Source organism: Oncorhynchus masou, chromosome 3 (assembly GCF_036934945.1).
Source record: "Oncorhynchus masou masou isolate Uvic2021 chromosome 3, UVic_Omas_1.1, whole genome shotgun sequence".
In the NCBI taxonomy this organism is placed as follows: Eukaryota; Metazoa; Chordata; class Actinopteri; order Salmoniformes; family Salmonidae; genus Oncorhynchus; species Oncorhynchus masou.
Genome location: NC_088214.1, coordinates 21,495,176 through 21,515,906, shown reverse-complemented (window position 1 = coordinate 21,515,906; position 20,731 = coordinate 21,495,176). Strand labels below are relative to the sequence as shown.

General features: G+C 42.9%; 1 protein-coding gene across 1 annotated transcript in view; it reads right to left on the bottom strand.

The window, feature by feature from the left end:
• Positions 1-20,075, bottom strand: part of LOC135512715 (voltage-dependent R-type calcium channel subunit alpha-1E-like) — a 73,151-nt gene extending 53,076 nt beyond the window's left edge. The window contains exons 1-4 of the mRNA XM_064935027.1: positions 19,957-20,075; positions 14,241-14,504; positions 12,397-12,502; positions 4,318-4,457 (exon numbers count right to left, since the gene is read on the bottom strand). Of these exons, the coding sequence (XP_064791099.1) occupies positions 4,318-4,457; positions 12,397-12,502; positions 14,241-14,504; positions 19,957-20,060 (614 nt within the window). The 5' untranslated portion in view covers positions 20,061-20,075. The remainder of the gene's footprint in view (positions 1-4,317; positions 4,458-12,396; positions 12,503-14,240; positions 14,505-19,956) is intronic.
• Between the last annotated feature and the right edge of the window lie 656 nt (positions 20,076-20,731).

Below are 20,731 nucleotides of genomic sequence, written 5' to 3'. Positions count from 1 at the left end.
ATGACCTGGTCTGACACATAGAGTAGAGAGAGAGGGGTGAGGGGAGCAGGGACGATGAGCTGGTCTGACACATAGAGTAGAGAGAGAGAGAGGGGGTGAGGGGAGCAGGGACAATGAGCTGGTCTGACACAGAGTAGAGAGAGAGGGGTGAGGGGAGCAGGGACGATGAGCTGGTCTGACACATACAGTAGAGAGAGAGAGGGGTGAGGGGAGCAGGGACGATGAGCTGGTCTGACACATACAGTAGAGAGAGACAGGGGTGAGGGGAGCAGGGAGGATGAGCTGGTCTGACACATACAGTAGAGAGAGACAGGGGTCAGAAGCAAAAGAGCGTGAGAACATGACTCAATGATGCACCATTGATTGATTGATTGATTGATGAGTACTACATTGATTGGTGAGTTGTACAATGGGATGCAGTGTGGCAAAGAGAGTAGAGACATGGAGAGAAATGGACTTGTGACTAAAGGGTTGCATGTTCACATCCATGAAACAGAAAACTCCTAAACATACATAGTACTGTATAAGTGCATAATATACTGTAGCTATCCAGTTCTACTAATACATAATTGGAGTACCGACATATGCAATACAATTCACCTGGCATACAAGTCTACACTAATCAACGACATCCAATCCACCGGTACCAAACTTGTTGCCGGGGGAGTTGCTGTAATTGAACATGTTCAGAATCCCAGTAAATCTGGGTTTTTCTACACACTCTCCTCATAAAAATGAAGAATTCTTAATTGATCTCTGAGTCCCTGTAGATGAGGCTCCAACAATTTCATTAATTTCAGACGGAATGAAAGCCGCCAGCTACTGGCCCACTGGCCTTGTTTCATTTCCCATCGGCCACCGCCGTGACATGTGTGCTGTTCCTCTTATGTCTGACTTACTTCCTAGATGGCGGAGGGGAGGGGAGAAAGGGAAGGGGGAGAGGAGAGGGGAACATGCTGTCCACCAGAAAGTATGTCACATAAGTTCTTTTGGAACTTTTGGAGAAAAATTATTGGGAAAAAAATGTGTTTGACCAGATACATATTTCACAGTAAACAAACTAACAACTGACTGTCTGGTTTCCTATAAGGAATTTTATGAATAGTATTTAATTTTAGTCAAGTATGACAATTGAGTGACTTTTCTACCACTGTACTTAAATACATTTAAAACCATATAATTTTAGTCAAGTAGTATTTTACTGTGTGACTTTCATATATTACTTGGAAAGTATTCAGACCGCTTGACTTTTATCACATTTTGTTACGTTACAGCCTTATTCCAACATTGATTAAATTAATAGTTCATTGTTTCTCATCAATCTCAACACAATACCCCATAATGACAAAGCAAAAACTGTTTTTATAAATTTGAGCAAATTTATAAAAAATCTCAAACTGAAATACCACATTTACTCAGTACTTTGTTGAAACACCTTTGGCAGCGATTACAGCCTCGACTCTTCTTGGATATGACGCTACAAGCTTGGCACACCTGTATTTGCTGAGTTTCTCCCATTCTTCTCTGCAGATCCTCTCAAGCTCTGTCAGGTTGGATGGGGAGCGTCGCTGCACACCTATTTTCAGGTCTCTCCAGAGATGTACGATCTGGTTCAAGTCCGGCTTCTGGCATTCAGAGACTTGTCCCGAAGCCACTCCTGCGTTGTCTTGGCTGTGTGTTTAGGGTCATTGTCCTGTTGGAAGGTGAACCTTAGCCCCAGTCTGAGGTCCTGAGCACTCTGAAGCAGGTTTTCATCAAGGATCTCTCTGTACTTTTCTCCGTTCATCTTTCCCTTAATCCTGACTAGTCTCCCAGTCCCTGTTGCTGAAAAACATCCCCACAGCATGATGCTGCCACCACCTTGCTTCACCATAGGGATAGTGCCAGGTTTCCTCCAGACGTGACACTTGGCATTCAGGCCAAAGAGTTAAATCTTGGTTTCATCAGACCAGAGAATCTTGTTTGTCATGGTCTGAGACCTTTCGGTGCCATTTGGCAAACTCCAAGTGGGCTGTCATGTGCCTTTTACTGAGGAGTGGCTTCCGTCTGGCCACTGTACCATAAATACCTGATTGGTAGAGTGCTACAGAGATGGTTGTCCTTCTGGCAAAATTCTCCCATCTCCACAGAAGAACTCTGGAGCTCTGTCAGAGTGAACATCGGGTTCTTGGTCACCTCCCTTACCAAGGCCCTCTTCCAATTGCTCAGTTTGGCTGGGCAGCTAGTTCTAGCAACAGACTTGGTGGTTCCAAACTTCTTCCATTTAAGAATGATGGAGGCCACTGTTCTTGAGGACCTTCAATGCTGCAGAAATGTTTTGGTACCCTTCCCAGATCTGTGCCTCGACACAATCCTGTCTCGGAGCTCTACGGATAATTCCTTCAACCTCATGGCTTGGTTTTTGCTCTGACATGCACTGTCAACTGTAGGACCTTATATAGACAGGTGTGTGCCTTTCCAAATCATGTCCAATCAACAGAATTTAACACAGGTGGACTCCAATCAAGTTGTAGAAACATTTCAAGGATGATCAGTGGAAACAGGCTGAGATCAATGTGCAAAGATGTCCTAAAAAGTGTTTTCGCTTTGTCATTAGGGGGTATTGTGTGTAGATTGATGAGGATGTGTTTTATTGAATGCATTTTAGAATACGGCTGTAACGTAACAAAATGTGGAAAAAGGGAAGGGATCTGAATACTTTCTGAATGCACTGTAGCAGATGATCAAATCCAGAGCGATTTACAGGAGAAATTAGGGTTAAGTGCCTTGCTCAAGGGCACATCGACAGATTATTCACAGCTCAGTAGCTGAAACCACCAACCTTTCAGCTACTGGCTCATTGCTCTTAACTGCTTGTGTACCTGAGTCCTTTTCTATTAAGGTATCTTTACTTTTACTCAAGTATAACAATTCAGTATTTTATCCATCACGCTCACAATAATATGCAGTGCGCAGCATGCAATATACTGAACATGAGTAGCAATGAGTAGCAGGAAAAAGCATGACACATCTCTCATTTGAAATAGTGACACTTGTCAGGGGATGACGCATGGAACTGAAACAGCTCTGATTCACCCAGGTCCTGACCTGAGCTCGAGGCCCCCACAGGCATAGCGTATTAAAAACTCTCTCTCTCTCATACACACACAGACACACACAGATGACTACTCATGACACAATAAGAGTACAGCGTGGATGTTTTCTCTTTGACTCATTACTGGCTCAGACAAAAGGATGCACTATACGAACCCCTCTATAAACTACAGTATGTGACCATGCCAGACAGTTTGTCTGTCCTCATAACACTTGAATCCAGAGACAGTACAGACATGGAGTGGTCTCTCTGACCTGCCGAGACCCCCCACTGAGTATTATGATTGAGTAACTGAAATATTTTGCACCAAGAGGCTGTTTCAGATTCTTCCATGTTTTTTAGACAGTTTGCGATGGGTATCTACTAAATGGTGATAGAACAGCTGTTGAGTTTGGGTCTGTCCTAAACGGTGTGTCAACGTGATGCAGGTCCTTTTATGTAAGCGCATTCAGTGAGAGAAAGTGGAGAGAGAGAGAGAGAGAGAGAGAGAGAGAGAGAGAGAGAGACGTGGGCGTTGGGGTGAGCTGTGACGTCAACATGCCAACAGCCATCTTCCCTGTATACTGTATGCTGTATGCTGCTTACCGGCATACAACAGAAAATACCAAATATGGATGCCAAAAATTTTGACTTACAGCATTAGGAAGAAGTAAAGTGTTAGATAAACATAAAGCAGAAATGAACCCAATCTCTCTCTCTCTCTATGCTCTCTCTCTCTCTTTCTCACTACATTTACATGTAATTCACAGAGGCCCTGGGGGGCAAAACTAAACAGGTTTTCGACACGACAGCCAATCCACTTATCCACCCACCTATCTGCTGGCTGCATAGCCACACTGTGCAGGGGAAGCACACACTTCACCTTGTTATGCATAAGCACCTGTTTGTAATGATGAACAGCTATCTAACCAATCATTAATAGTAACTGCCTAACTGCAGAAGATAAGATCCATATGGATGTGTTTGCAAAAGGGTCCACAAGGAAAAACCACTGTGGACACATGGCCACAAGTTTGAAGGTCACGCAGAGGAGACGTAAGAGGCCCGTGCTGTCCTTCACCAGCTGAGCTCCAAGAAAAAAATGTTCCAACTAAGGACTTGAGGCCAACACATTGGCACAAAATAAACAAGTGATATTTGTCCATCGTAAGTGTGCCAGAGCTTCTAGTCCAAATGTCCCACATAAATGCATAGCAATCTACATTTCACTAGTTGTAACTCACCCGCTGACCACCACGATGAAGTCCATGATATTCCATCCATTCCTCAGGTAGGAGCCTTTATGGAACACAAAGCCCAGGGCCACAAGCTTGATGCCAAACTCAAAACAGAAGATCCCAATGAAGTAAGGCTCAGTACACTCCTGTAGGGTGAAGATACAGTATGGATGCATTAGAAGATCAGAGGGACACAAACCGTACATTTACACAGGTATGTTTGTGAGGGTATGCACCGATGAGAATGTGTAGCTTAATGCAGTGTTCAAGTGCTCGTCTGAACTAGGAAACTCTGAAATATCCGACTTGCTAACTCTTTGTAAAAAGATGATCATGAGTTACCCACTTGGGAAGTATCAGAATAAACCAATCGGAAGCTCTATGCAAATACAGGTTCATTTATCGCTTTGGTACTATTTTCACAAGTATGTGGTACAATTTCACAACTCTTAGTACAAAACTCAAAACAGATCATCAGGAAGGCGTTTTGTTTTTCAAAACATTAAGCACATTTTCAATTAACGAAGTACAACACACAACATCCCACAGTAACTTTTTCACCTAAACAAATTAGTGTTTCATCTAGAAATACCTTTCATATAAAGCAATTGCCTTTCACAATGCAATGGTCACAATACTTTTCACATGATTCTCTTCTCAATTGTTAAAATACATTTGACCATCACTTAATCCAACAGTGGTTAATCATTTAACCGTTTGGTAAACCTATAGATTTTAAACTGGTTTGTCCACTATATGTGGATTTTGAGAACTACAGAAATAATATGTGTTTGTTTGTGAAGTAGAAACATCTAAATGACCTGTATGATACATGATAACCACACACAATGACTACTCGTTATTTTTAATCGATTTTACATAGTGGTAACCACCTTGGTCACCATGCAAAAGGGTGTGTGTAAACATGGAGCAGGATAGACAGAAAGGGGGAGGAAGAAATCAAAGAGCTCGTGGACAAGGGGCCTGTCAGAGAGGTGGACATCAGAGAGAGGGAGGCAGATGGCAGGGAACTGCTGTGTCTAATGAAGTCATGGCCATCGTCGTTGACGATGTGGTAAACAGAGGCCTTACCATGGCAGAGGCTGCCAGATTACTTCACCTTAATCTGAAAAGATCAACTGTCAATTCGATCAAGAGAACATTTCGCCAAGAAAACTAACAAGTCTGCAGGATATGCACTATGCTTTACCATTACATGCACAGTAAATGAAGTATAGTAATGCATGTAAATTACCAAAACATGTTGGTATTCTTAAGGTATGATCTATTGACAGTATACTCTGTTCTACCCTCAGAATTGACAGAAGACCCCATGGTGTTGGCCGTGGCAGTGTGCTGACCGACCAGCAGGAGTGGGCAGTGGTGGAAATGGTGAGGACCAGGAATGACAATGACACACTGCTGTCCGAAAAAAAAGCAGAACATTGAGGAGAACGATGACACCTATGCCAATGTGGCATTAATCAGCCTACGAACAATCTCCCTCCTTTAGAAGAGGCACCAGGTATCTATGAAACATATTTATTGGGTGCCTTTGGAGAGAAACAACGACCTGGTGAAAAAACTGCAGGCCGAGTATGTTCTGGTACAGCACTATATACTGCATTACTGTTACTATTTGATGCCCATGCTACTTCACAATATCATATTGGAACTATTCTGTAAAAATAACTCGTCAAAATGTATTTTTCGAGGGTGTTGGTGCCTGATCCTGCTGTGAACCATCACGGGTAAATCTTTGTTGATGAAGCGGGCTTCAACCTGGCCAGAACTCGGCGCCGTGGGTGGAACCTCATCGGCCAATTTTCTGTCAATTTTGTTGGCTAATGTAAGTGTATTGCCTAATGTGAAATCTGTGTAATCCACTGTCATTTATACTTCTAAGGGTGATTTGAAACATATATCTTAATATCTTGCTATTGGATTAACTTGTAGTTAAAAGTGCTAAAAACTGTAAAAGATCATTATGTTGTGTTTTGGTGATTAAATGAATGTTCTCATTACATTTCACATTAAAGATATTTTCAGTCAATGGTTGTGTGGTGAGAGATTTTTACAATCTAAAAGGATCCCGAGTGGCACAGCGGTCTAAGGCACTGCATCTTAGTGCAAGAGGCATCACTACAGTCCCTGGTTTTGAATTAAGACTGTATCACATCTGGCCGTGATTAGGAGTCCCATAGGGCGGTGCACAATTGGCCCAGTGTCGTCCGGGTTTGGCCGGGGTAGGCCGTCATTGTAAATAAGAATTTGTTCTTAACTGACTTGCCTGGTTAAACAAAAATGACAGGTTTTGAGTGAAAGACTGGCTGTGTGACTCGTTTGGAGTTTTTGTACTAAGAGTTGTGTTAATGTACCACATACTTGTGAAAATACCAAAGTCATCAAAAAAACCTGTAAGTTAGATTCCGAGTTTCTGATAGCAAGTGAACGCGGCATATCACAGCCAACATTTAAAAAAAAATGTAAACCTAAAAAACCCAGAAACCATAGGTCCGAATGGCAATTAGACTTGTTAACCTGGAAATGGGCTGCTAGATATATTGTTCAAATCAAAGTGTATTTGTCACATGTGCCAAATACAACAGTGAAATGCTTACTTACAGGCTCTAACAAATAGTGCAAAAAAGGTATGTGTGTGTGTGTGTGTGTGTGTGTGTGTGTGTGTGTGTGTGTGTGTGTGTGTGTGTGTGTGTGTGTGTGTGTGTGTGTGTGTGTGTGTGTGTGTGTGTGTGTGTGTGTGGTGTGTGTGTAAGTAAAGAAATAAAACAACAGTAAAAAGACATTTGAAAATAAGAGTAGCAAGGCTATATACAGACACCGGTTAGTCAGGCTTATTGAGGTAGGATGTACGTGTAGATATGGTTAAAGTGACTATGCATATAAGATAAACAGAGAGTAGCAGCAGCGTAAAAGAGGGGTTGGGGGGAGGCACACAATGCAAATAGTCCGGGTAACCAGGCTATGACTGGGGTGGCTGGGGTCTTTGACAATATTTAGGGCCTTCCTCTTACACCGCCTGGTGTGGAGGTCCTGGATGGATATTGTTTACTGTTAAGTAATGTGCATCCCAAATGGCACCCTACTCCCAATATATAGATGTATATATATGTACACAATTCCTGACATTTAATCCTAGTAAAAATTCCCTGTCTTAGGTCAGTTAGGATCACCACTTTATTTTAAGAATGTGAAATGTCAGAATAATAGTAGAGAGAATTATTCATTTCAGCTTTAATTTCTTTCATCACATTCCCAGTGGGTCAGAAGTTTACATTACACTCAATTAGTATTTGGAAGCATTGCCTTTAAATTGTTTAACTTGGGTCAAACATTTTGCGTAGCCTTCTACAAGCTTCCCACAATAAGTTGGGTAAATTTTGGCCCATTCCTCCTGACAGAGCTGGTGTAACTGAGTCAGGTTTGTAGGCCTCTGTCACGCCCTGACCGGAGAGTGTTTTATGTCTCTATTTTGGTTTGGTCAGGGTGTGATTTGGGTGGGCAGTCTATGTTCCATGTTCTATGATTTTCTATTTCTATGTGTTTGGCCGGGTGTGGTTCTCAGAGGCGGCTGTAAATCGTTGTCTCTGATTGAGAACCATACTTAGGTAGCATGTTCCCACCTGTGTGTTGTGGGTAATTATTTCTCCGTGTGTGTTTGTGTGCACCTCGGTTGGGTCACGTTCTATGCTGTTTACCTGTTTGTTTTTTGGTTGTTTCGGTTTCACTTTCATTAAAAGATGTGGAACTACATGCACGCTGCGCCTTGGTCGATTTATGACAGGGAGTTTGAGGATAGCGAGCGTGACAGAATTACCCACCACAAGAAGACGAAGCAGCGTGCGCCAACCTGGAGGAAGAGTTAGACCGGGGAGGAGAGAATGGTAGAGGACAAGACCCGGTCACTGAAGCCTAATAGGCAGCTCCAAAACCTTTTTGGGTGAAGGCACACGGGGAGTGTGGCAGAGTCAGGTTGGAGACCTGAGCCAACTCCCTGTGCTTACCGTGGAGAGCATGGGACTGGTCAGGCCCCGTGCTATGGGGTGATGCTCACGGTGTCGAGGCGGAGCATTCACAGGCCGGTGTGCTCGGTGCCAGCGTCCCGCATTTGCCGGGTGGAAGCTGGCATCCAGCCAGAATGGGTGGGGCCAGCGCTGCGCTCGAGACCACCAGTGCGCCTCCACGGCCCAGTGTATCCGGTGCCTCGGCCTCGGAAGAGGCCTCCTGGATGTCTCCCCAGCCCGGTGAGTCCTGTGCCTCCCTCCTGTCCGGAGCTGCCAGAGTCTCCCTCCTGTCCGGAGCTGCCAGAGTCTCCCTCCTGTCCGGAGCTGCCAGAGTCTCCCTCCTGTCCGGAGCTGCCAGAGTCTCGCTCCTGTCCGGGGCCCGCTACGAGGGTCCCCAGTCCGGGGTCGGCGGCGAGGGCCCCAGAGCCGGCACTGCGGAGAAATGCCCACCCAGACCCTCCCCTATAGGTTCAGGTTTTGCGGCCACACCTTTGGTGGGGGGGGGGGTGGGGGGGGGGGTGGGGGGGATGGTGGTACTGTCACGCCCTGACCGTAGAGAGCGTTTTACGTCTCTATTATGGTTTGGTCAGGGTGTGACTTGGGTGGGCAGTCTATGTTCCATGTTCTATGATTTTCTATTTCTATGTGTTTGGCAGGCCGTGGTTCTCAGAGGCAGCTGTCTATCGTTGTCTCTGATTGAGAACCATACTTAGGTAGCCTGTTCCCACCTGTGTGTTGTGGGTAATTATTTCTCCGTGTGTGTTTGTGTGCACCTCGGTTGGGTCACGTTCTTTGCTGTTTACCTGTTTGTTTTTTGATTGTTTCTGTTTCACTTTCATTAAAAGATGTGGAACTACATGCACGCTGCGCCTTGGTCGATTTATGACAGGGAGTGTGAGGATAGCGAGCGTGACAGCCTCCTTGCACGCACACGCTTTTTCAGTTCTTCCCACACATTTTCTATAGGATTGAGGTCAGGGCTTTGTGATGGCCACTCTAATACCTTGACTTTGATATCCTTAACCCAATTTGCCACAACTTTGGAAGTACAGTCGTGGCCAAAAGTTTTGAGAATGACACATATTAATTTTCACAAAGTTTGCTGCTTCAGTGTCTTTAGATTTCTTTGTCAGATGGTACTATGGAATACTGAAGTATAATTACAAGCATTTCATAAGTGTCAAAGGCTTTATTGACAATTACATGAAGTTGATGCAAAGAGTCAATATTTGCAGTGTTGACCCTTCTTTTTCAAGACCTCTGCAATCCACCCTGGCATGCTGTCAATTAACTTCTGGGACACATCCTGACTGATGGCAGCCCATTCTTGCATAATCAATGCTTGGATTTCGTCAGAATTTGTGGTGTTTTGTTTGTCCAACCACCTCTTGAGGATTGACCACAAGTTCTCAATGGGATTAAGGTCTGGGGAGTTTCCTGTCCATGGACCCAAAATATCAATGTTTTGTTCCCCGAGCCACTTAGTTATCACTTCTGCCTTACGGCAAGGTGCTCCATCATGCTGGAAAAGGCGTTGTTCGTCAGCAAACTGTTCCTGGATGGTTGGGAGAAGTTGCTCTCGGAGGATGTGTTGTTACCATTCTTTATTCATGGCTGTGTTCTTAGGCAAAATTGTGAGTGAGCCCACTCCCTTGGCTGAGAAGCAACCCCACACATGAATGGTCTCAGGATGCTTTACTGTTGACATGACAAAGGACTGATGGTAGCAATCACCTTGTCTTCTCCGGACAAGTATTTTTCCGTATTCCCCAAACAATTAGAGAAACCCCAGTCCGAGGCAGTCCAATCCCTGTACCTTTTTCAGAATATCAGTCTGTCCCCCAATGTTTTTCCTGGAGAGAAGTGGTTTCTTTGCTGCCCTTCTCGTTACCAGGCTATCCTCCAAAGGTCTTCGCCTCACTGTGCGTGCAGATGCACTCACACCTGCTTGCGGCCATTTCCGAGCAAGCTCTGTAGTGGTGTCCCCCAATCCCACAGCTGAATCAACTTTAGGAGATGGTCCTGGTGCTTGCTGGACTTTCTTGGGCGCCCTGAAGCCTTCTTCACAACAATTGAACTGCTCTCCTTGATGTTCTTGATGATCCGATAAATTTGTTGATTTAGGTGCAATCTTACTGGCAGCAATATCCTTGCCTATGAAGCCCATTTTGTGCAAAGCAAGGATGACTGCATGTGTTTCCTTGCAAGTAACCATGATTGACAGAGGAAGAACAATGATTCCAAGCACCACCCTCCTTTTGAAGCGTCCAGTCTGTTATTGGAACTCAATCAGCATGACAGAGTGATCTCCAGCCTTGTCCTCGTCAACACTCACACCTGTGTTAACGAGAGAATCACTGACATGATGTTAAGCTGGTCCTTTTGTGGCAGGGCTGGAGATCATTTTTGGGGGATTGTTTTTTGGGGATTCAGTTCATTTGCATGGTAAAGAGGGACTTTGCAATTAATTGCAATTCATCTGATTACTCTTCATAACATTCTGGAGTATATGCAAATTGCCACCATACAAACTGAGGCAGCAGACTTTGTGAAAATTAATATTTGTGTCACTCTCAAAATCTTTGGCCACGACTGTATGCTTGGGGTCATTGTCCATTTGGAAGACCCATTTGCGACCAAGCTTTAACTTCCTGACTGATGTCTTGAGATGTTGCTTCAATATATCCACATAATTTTCCTGATGCCATCTATTTTGTGAAGTGAATCAGTCCCTCATGCCTCAAAGCACCCCCACAACATGATGCTGCCACCCCCGTAAATCACGGTTGGGATGGTGTTCTTCGGCTTGCAAGCCTCCCCCTTTTTCCTCCAAACATAATGATGGTCATTCTGGCCAAAGAGTTCTATTTTTGTTTCATAAACCAGTGGATATTTCTCCAAAAAGTACGATCTTTGTCCCCATGTGCAGCTGCAAACCGTAGTCTGGCTTTTTTTATGGGGGTTTTGGAGCAGTGGCTTCTTCCTTGCTGAGCGGCCTTTCAGGTTATGTCGATATAGGACTCGTTTTACTGTGGCTACAGATACCTTTGTACCTGTTTCCTCCAGCATCTTCACAAGGTCATTTGTTGTTGTTCTGGGATTGATTTGCACTTTTCGCACCAAAGTACATTCAGCTCTAGGAGACAGAACGTGTCTCCTTCCTGAGCGGTATGACGGCTGCGTGGTCCCCTGCTGTTTATACTTATGTACTATTGTTTGTACAGATGAACGTGTTACCTTCAGGCATTTGGAAATTGCTCCCAAGGATGAACCAGACTTGTGGAGGTCTACAATTTTTTTCTGAGGTCTTGGCTGATTTCTTTTGATTTTCCCATGATGTCAAGCAAAGAGGGACTGAGTTTGAAGGTAGGCCTTGAAATACATCCACAGGTACACCTCCAATTGACTCAAATTATGTCAATTAGCCTATCAGAAGCTTCTAAAGCCATGACATAATTTTCTGGAATTTTCCAAGCTGTTTAAAGGCACAGACAACTCAGTGTATGTAAACTGACCCACTGGAATTGTGATACAGTGAATTATAAGTGAAATAATCTGTCTGTAAACAATCGTTGGAAAAACTACTTGTGACATTCACAAAGTAATTGTCCTAACCGACTTGACAAAACTATAGTTAGTTAATACGAAATTTGTGGAGTGGTTGAAAAACATTAATGACTCCAACAAAAGTGTATGCAAACTTGCAACTTCAACTGTACCTTTTTAGTTATGCGATGAAAGGTTCTTTGAGTGAATTGAATCGTCCATGTTATATTTGACCACTTCAGAATGTACAAAACATCTTGTTCTCACTTACTGCCTCAAGACATTATGGTACTTGCAGTTTTCAACCAATACAGCAGAAAGCTGTAAATAGTTCTGTCATATGTATTGCAATAAAATACATAGACCTCACTTGTAAACTGTAATAATAAATAAGTCTGTCTGGCTATGAATAAACTGTAACCCATTTAAGTTACAACACTATATAGTGGGTAGGGTACCATTTGAGATGCAGCCTAAAAGCCTAATATTAACTGATCAAGGCCTGTGGTCTCACCAGTCTTTTGGCCATGGGGGTCTTGTCCTCCCCAGGAAGGTGTTGCTCCAGGGCCAGGACGATGCAGTTGGCCGTGATGGTCGCCAGGATCACCCACTCAAACGGTGTAAGGGCCACAAGGTTAAGGACAGAGCTTTTTTACATTATTATATACAGTTCAAGACAATCGTGACAAACCAATGATAATGACAATGCTGATTATATTGGAATGGAAACTATTATATATACACTGAGTATACAAAACATTGCAACTCAATATTGGGAAGGTGTTCCTAATGTTTGCTATACTCAGGTTATACAGAATGGCTATGGATGTTGGTAGTTACAGTTAAATTGGAATTGTATGGATGGATTATCAGATGACGGATGGATGGACAATGGAATGGTTCAAATAGAGACTGGCATCAAAGCAGTCAGAGCTAATGTAGTATCCATGGCAACAACCTTTTACAGTAACATTTATCTGGGTGTGTTCAAAAGTCACTTTGGCCTGAGAGCCTCTTTCCCACAGGGCAACACTTCGAGGGACCTGTTGTATGTAAACTGTGATACCCACAGCTTTGCTGCTGCATCACTCTGTTAATGTGTGTGTGTGTGTGTGTGTGTGTGTGTGTGTGTGTGTGTGTGTGTGTGTGTGTGTGTGTGTGTGTGTGTGTGTGTGTGTGTGTGTGTGTGTGTGTGTGTGTGTGTGTGAGAGACTGTGTTTGTCTTGGCTATCGTAAGAGGCTCCACATGAGACACTTTCTCCTTCATTATTAATTTCTAGCCTTGAGTGAAAATGGTGTCATTAACTCACTGAGGAGGGCTGTGGCGGGGGCCTCTGGGAGCTACTGTGAATCACATTGATGAGTCTACATCATGTCGGCACGACTCAAACTAGTTAAAAATAGCCCATCTAAATAAGAAAATAATACTCCACAACAAAATAATACTCCACAACAAAATAATACTCCTCAATAAAGAATACTCTCCAGAGCCTTGACTCCCATTAGTCATTCACAGCCACTTGAATTAATATTCACCGCCAACAACTAGACCTGGGTTCAAAAAGTATTGTTTTCTTTAAAATAAGTTTGATTGAACCTGCATGGAAGTGCCAGGTGGGCGGGACTTGCACTTTTGGGACTTTTCTATTAGTTGGATTGCGTCACACAAGCTCAATCAAGTGCAGAAAACTAAAGACAGTCTCACACTCACACTCAGTATGACTCCCTGTCAAAATAAAGGTAAAAATATATATATTTATAAAATATACAAAAAATACCTCCAACCATCTTTGTTCAGCTTGTCTTGACCACTCTGGTTGTACACCCACACAACAACTGGGATGGTGGTTAAATAACAGGAAGCAGCAGAGTGGCACAATGTTTGAGTATGATGATACATCTCTAACGAGCAGTGTATTGCATTATGGAATCAATGCATTATCTGTAGAGCATAATAAAGTATTAGTATAGGCATTATACCGTAAGTATAAGCATGACACAACTCAGCTCTCTGTGGTCTTTGGTGGATATTGATAGATTTAGCATATAAAAAGGCAACAACAAAAACGTGTATTTCTGACTAATAGACAAATGTACCTAAAAAAATGAAGAAAATAAAAAAGAAGAACAAACTGAAGGACTACTACAACAGTCCAATCAAATCTGAAGAACTCAATTAAACGTGACGACTGAGGACAGCCATTATAATATAGATACGGGCGCTGTCCATTGTGCTGATATGCACTACAGTCAAAGTAGCAGTTAGCAATACTTTTTGACAATGGACGGACAACACTAAACAAATCTTGAGTGCTGTGATAACGTGTGAGTGAGTATGTATAGTATACGGAAGGATATGGCCATTCTATGATCCTCTTGGCGGTTTTCCGAATTAAATTGTCCTCTGCGAATATGAAGAGCGACCTGTTGACAGTGAGGCAGTTCTGCCGGTGGGGTATAGGGTTGTAGAGAGCCATGGTGCGCGCCCTCGCCGCTTTGGTTTGCTTTAGCGTCCCTGACCCTGTACCTGAAGCCGTGTCCCCGCCGTCCTCCCCGCGCTCCGGGTCCCCGGAGTCTCGGGAATCCATCGTCATCTGAACGTCATCTCCAAACCGAGCCATTCTATGGAGGGAAAAACGAGGATAAAACTTGCTATATGCTGTTGCCTTGGATATCAAAACAAATTAAAAAGCAAATTTGTTGGTAGAGTAATAAAATATCCACTGACAGCCGACCTGATGAGGTCAAAGAGCCCCCCCCCCCCCCCCCCCCAAAAAAAGTTACATGCAATGTCATTCCATGCTGAAGTGAACTACAAAATGTACATTTCCTGTTGAGTTTTCATACTAATAATGTATAACGATTCGATTACACGGATTGTAAAATATTTCCATCTAGATCATCCCATCTGTCCGGGCGAGTGAACGGTAATGGTCAGTCACGCTCCAGGCAAGTTTCAACATAAACGCATCACTGGATAAACTCGGAACAGGAACAACATTCACCGACTTTTCACTTAAAACTTTCTAAAAACATATACATTCAGTAACGTACACTATAGAATGCATATTTAGCCTAAACCCAGTTGATCTTCGTTAGACAATGGAGTCCACGGGACATGTATCCTCGTCTCCAAAAACTTTACGCATCTCCTCTCATCCAGTCAAAATAGATCTTGGTAACTTTCCGAAGCGACCAATTTGTATCGTCTAAAACATTTTCGAAATATTTTATCCGTTTAACAATGATACATGTAATTGTTTCTGCAGAGAGAAACATTTGGCGCTAGAATACTGGTTTGATCCGCGAACGATTATCTTTCAATGTGTTTACCTGCCTCCAAATGACCACCAAGCAGAGTGAGCGCGAGCTCCCGCACACTTGCGCAACCCCTCCCACGTCTTTCAGTAGCCTATAGCAGTTTTCAACATACTGTACATCTGAATGAGAATTGTCATGAGATAGAAATCATATTTCCGTTTCCATGGCAATATATATTTCAGTGTTGAACACTGACATTTTGTCAAAATTGCCAGTTTCCAAAAATACATATGGACACTATCTATGCATTCTATCTCCATTATCCACACCATTCACATTCCCTTGTAAGTTCTACATTTAAAACAAGAACCAGAATTCCTAAGGGGGTGGGGTTAGAGGGGGGTAAAATCACCTTTGAAAGTAAAGGAACACATTAGTGATCCGAAGTGTTAGCATTATAGTAAAATACAGTAAATAGTAAAATACAGCTAGAAAATAAGGTGACAAACAATCTGCCCACACAAATATGTCCTTGATACCACTAGGTCACAGTCCTTGCGTTAGTGAACACACTATCAGCATAGACTGTGTTTATGTAGAGCCACCATCATAACACTAAAACAAAGACTTGAGACAAAGAGAACTTATTGGAACCAAGAAAACTACTGAAAACCTCCCCAATTGAAAGGTAAACCTTATCACATAAAGAAGTCTGATAATAACTTATTGGCCAATTTAAGTTTCCTCTGGTGTTATGAACAGATTTCCATGTGTCCACCTTAAATGTTATATATTAGCTTTAAGCTACACAGTGAGAGCATTGAGATACAGTATGTTTATTAATGAAGACAGACTTGCAGGCTAATATTAAAAACATTTAACCAATCCAGGTCATTGTGCTAATATTGGAATATAATGTCTGAAATAAAAATAGATCATGAAATAGATCTTGAGGAGCTGCCCCCCTTTATGTGGGAGAGAGAGGAGAAGAAAGCAGGGGCTTTCACACTAATTCAGAGTGTGATGGAGACCTAATTTGGCAACACGGGGCTCTCTCATTCCATCTGCCACTGTTCTTTCCTTCCCAATGGGGATGGAGGGATATGTGGTAATGGGTCTTAAAAATGACCACCACTTCATCCCAACCCCCATCCCCATCCCTCCCTCTATCTCTATGGGTATATGTGTAGATACTTTAGAAGGAGGGGGGAGGTGGGGGAGTGAGAGAAAAACTGAGAAATAGAAAATAGAAAGAGAGAGACAATAGTACTACAGTACATAAAGTCATATGTAGACATTTTTGCTTAAACATCCATTACATAAAGCACCAGAAAAGACCCTAAGAGGTGGGCCTAAAATATTTGTCCATTTCTATGAACATGAAATTCGTTTTCTCTCTCTTAGCAGTTGTTTCCATAGCGACACAGCTCTCTTGAATTTCTGCTATGTTCTTTTCATTTCGCCAACAAAAGCCATGTTGCACAATAGAGCAACGACTTCCTACAGAAATTGCTTTCTCCCCCAGGGCAAATCAGCTCAGGGCAACTCAGCTCAGGGCAACTCAGCCCAGGGCAACTCAGCTCAGGGCAACTCAGCTCAGGGCAACTCAGCCCAGGGCAACTCAGCTCAGGGCAACTCAGCTCAGGGCAACTCAGCCCAGGGCAACTCAGCTCAGGGCAACTCAGCTCAGGGCAACTCAGCTCAGGGCAACTCAGCTCAACTCAACTATGTCAAGGTTTCAGTCCCTCTAGATAAACCGAGGGGTCAATACCGCCTTCAAATAATATTTCACTCCGGTAAAATAAGTTAAATGAATGACTATGAGCGCTGCTCATATGTTGAAAGCATAGAATTAGAATACTAGAATGGACATTAACCTTCTTATGATGGGCTAAAGGTCAGCCATTTTGGTCAGGCAGTTGGTAAACCATGGTTTGCCAGTGCTGTGATAAGATTATTGTGCAAAGTAATGAATTTGAAGAATGTATCTGCACTGTATGTTTGTTAGCTAGCTAGCCAGACAGTCTTAGAGGAATGATTGTTTTAAGTAACTGTTTTTAAATGTTTTAAGTAACTGCCAATATGCCAACATCCCATTCAAACAATGCAGTCAATACACAGCCATACACAGGCTGAAATCAGCTGATGATAGAACTTAGACAAGTTGTAAACGCAACAAGTACTGATATTGTATCATATAATAGCACTCACATTTTTCCAAGAAAACAAACATTAAGACAATTATGGACTGTTTACATATATTTTAGAGGCAATTTTACAGAAAATTTGAATAAAGCCATATAAACTGTATTTATAATTATATAACAATATTTTAGGTTGGCAATAATTATATTAGACAATGTCTGATATATTTCACATCTTACTTTTATTTTCCTGCATAAGTAAAATAAGGATTATACCTCTACTGCCATTCATTCCAATTAGATTGGTTTCGATTTCTCCCTGATCAATATACGTAGCTGCCATTTCCAGCCCATTCTGGAACTTTGAAGATTTATGAAATAGCCCATCTAGTAATTTAATAGGATACATACGGTTGAATTCAACAACTATTCCAATATCTAACCATCAAAGTTGCACAAAGAAATACATTGATTCACACAGTTTGTTTCCTAGATTGAGTCCACTTGGAAGTGATTACTATCCAGTGTTGATAGCTTAATCATGCATTCATCATTAGTTCAGCTCATCATCATCATCATCCTCATGCCTTCAGATGTCACTTCATAATACAAAGCATCAGAAGGGTTAGCATGGTTAACATCATCAGGAACAACAGAATGACCTACAGTCTGTACTGGTGGGGGAACGGGATGTAGTATGTGTGATCCAAATCTGCACTACATCTCCACTATTATGTGTTTCAGAAGGACTTTCTGTGTTGGACATACAAAGAGTAGAAGAGCATTTCCGGTGCCATTTCTTGTGTCTCTAGACATGGAGGAAAAACTCATGATATATTTATCTCTTCACAACACTCAGGAGGAGGACATTCTCATAAATAAGCACAGTCCTTTTGAAACATATTCCTTTGGAAGGGGGAGAAATGTATGCAGCTGACATGCACCACGAGTTAAAACATTAATGGGTGTACTTATCGGCAGAACTCAGAAGAGCGTTTATGTAATTGTCGACAGAGGATTTCACCCCGACCAACGCTGATTGGAGTGGCTTTAGCGTTTTTCTTTATCTCCGTTACCTAGCAACAGACACTCTCTATTCCTGAGTTATGTCGATCTGGTCCTTCCAATAACTGAAGCTTATATAAACAGACATATTATTAATAACCTAACTGTACACCACACCCCATCCTCTCAATCAACGTTGCATTCTGATCATGTTACATGTTGTTTATGTCTCCTACAGTAATCCTTATCCTCTACAGTATAGATAATAGATGTCACTTCAAAAATGTGTCATCTTCAGACACACGCTCTTATTTCATTAAAAGTTATTTGTTGCCTTTTGTAAGATACTTTTTTGTATATTTTATACTTTGAATTAATCATCTCTACTGCTCTTTGGATGTTAATTGTGAATATTTACAACAGCCACCATTCATATTTAGCAAATACCCAAACTCTTTTATGTACATCTGGGAAGAACAAGAACTTCTCTTTCCATGATCATCGCCACTATCTATTTGATTTTCCACGGTATGCTTTGTTTGATTCTGTGGCATCCTCTAATGGTCAGATATGCACACTACACTAAGATAAACCCTAATGTCTGGCCTTCCTGACAGACATTATACTGCACAAACACTAGAGGTGGGATTAAGGGGGAATGCGTGGGAATAACTCTAAGAGTTCAAAAGTGAATATAATATTGACATGTATAAACTGTTGTTGAGGTGAATTCACAGTGATTCCCAGACTGATTTTTTAAAATGATTCCGAACCTGATAGATACCATAATGCAAGACTGAGTTGACCCATTGCGTTGAATGTTGCACATTGGAACATTGGGTTGCAACCATAAATAAACAAGTCTCCCAATTATGTTTGGCTGTATATGATGAATGAGTGAGGGGGCGGTGGGGGGATGCGAAGTGAGAGAGAGTGTGCGAGTGTAGTAGGGATACAAAAGAGTAATTACGTAAGTGTGTATGACAGAGTGAGAGAGAGAGCGTGGAAAAGAGAGAATGAAAGAGAATGAGAGAAATTGAAAGAGAGGAAGCATGAGAGAGAGAGAGAGAGAGAGAGAGAGAGAGAGAGAAAGCATTAGAGAGACAGAGACAAAGAGAGAATTACAACCAGAGAACACAGTATATACCAGAATGTGCTGTATGTACTGCATGATAAAGAAGATGTGCTGGGGGATGTGGGGGGAGAGTGGGGGTGGGGTTACCGTGATGGAGTGGCACTCCACAGTTGAGTGATGCTAAGGAGGTAATCAGAGCTCCAGAGCTCAAAGTTCCACAAGCAAGCAACAAATACAGTAGATAGAACCCAACCACCAATAATATTGTAACACAGCATCAGATTCAACCTAGAGATTTGTACAGCCAGTCAGACAGGTCTGAAGGGACACTGTACAGCCCAATAAACTTGCAGCCAGATGAGGTGAGCACATTGACCACTTTGGCAATTCTGTCTTGTTATCACAGCATAACATGAGAATCTGCCACACTTCAACCAACGAGGTTGGCTGATTATTCTGTGCGTTCCTGTAAGTTATTGTATACATTCTATCCCTGGATACATTCTGTACATTTCTTTCCCCCTGTTTCTTTTCATCTTGACACAGGACAGAGATGTGAAGAGAGAACCCCTCCATCCTGTGTACTTACTCCCAGTCTTTCCTGCGGGCCTGTGGTGTGCTCTGCATCTTGTGCGACTCGTGGGCCCTGATCACATCTCTCTGATCCACGATGCCACCTCGTCTCCTCTGCATACTACAGGGGCTCACAGACCCTGAGCCTGTGTCCGACCCTGCCTCTTCCACCCTGTAAGGGACATCGAAGCTGGCCGCACGCGGGGGTAGATCCAGGGTCTCCAGGCCGGAGTGGGGAACCTGCAAGGAGCAGGAGCGGGACTCCAGGACAAGGCCCCCTTGACGGGTGGTGCCTGGGCTGGGGGTCCGGCGCCATGGCTCTGGCTCAGGGAGAGAGAGGGAGGAGCGAGTGCCATGCATTCCCCTACTGGATGTGCTGCCTTTGGGCCCGGAAGCCAAACCCGCTGGGGCACAGTGGTCGGGCATCAGAGATAGAGATTTGTCTGAGCTGGTGAGCATCTCTGGATAGGAGGGCTGCTGGGATCAACATAGCGCTAGGGAAAGATAAATAGAGAGAGAGAATAGATTCAATCTCAAATCACTAATGGTGAAACAGCCACTTCCATTTGTGATTACAACAGCATAGAAGTTATTGCAAACAACAAACACAATTTTTTTCCCTCTGACATCATTGCACGCACCATAGAAGAACACAATATGTACTGTTGCTCAGCTCAGCAACAAAAACAATAACAATGGTGGTGGGGCAGCCAGTGGCGCTGTTTCTCCCTACTGTGGATTCTATCTAACCTTTTACTGCAGTGGGCTAAGTCAGGGTCACACAGTGTTTC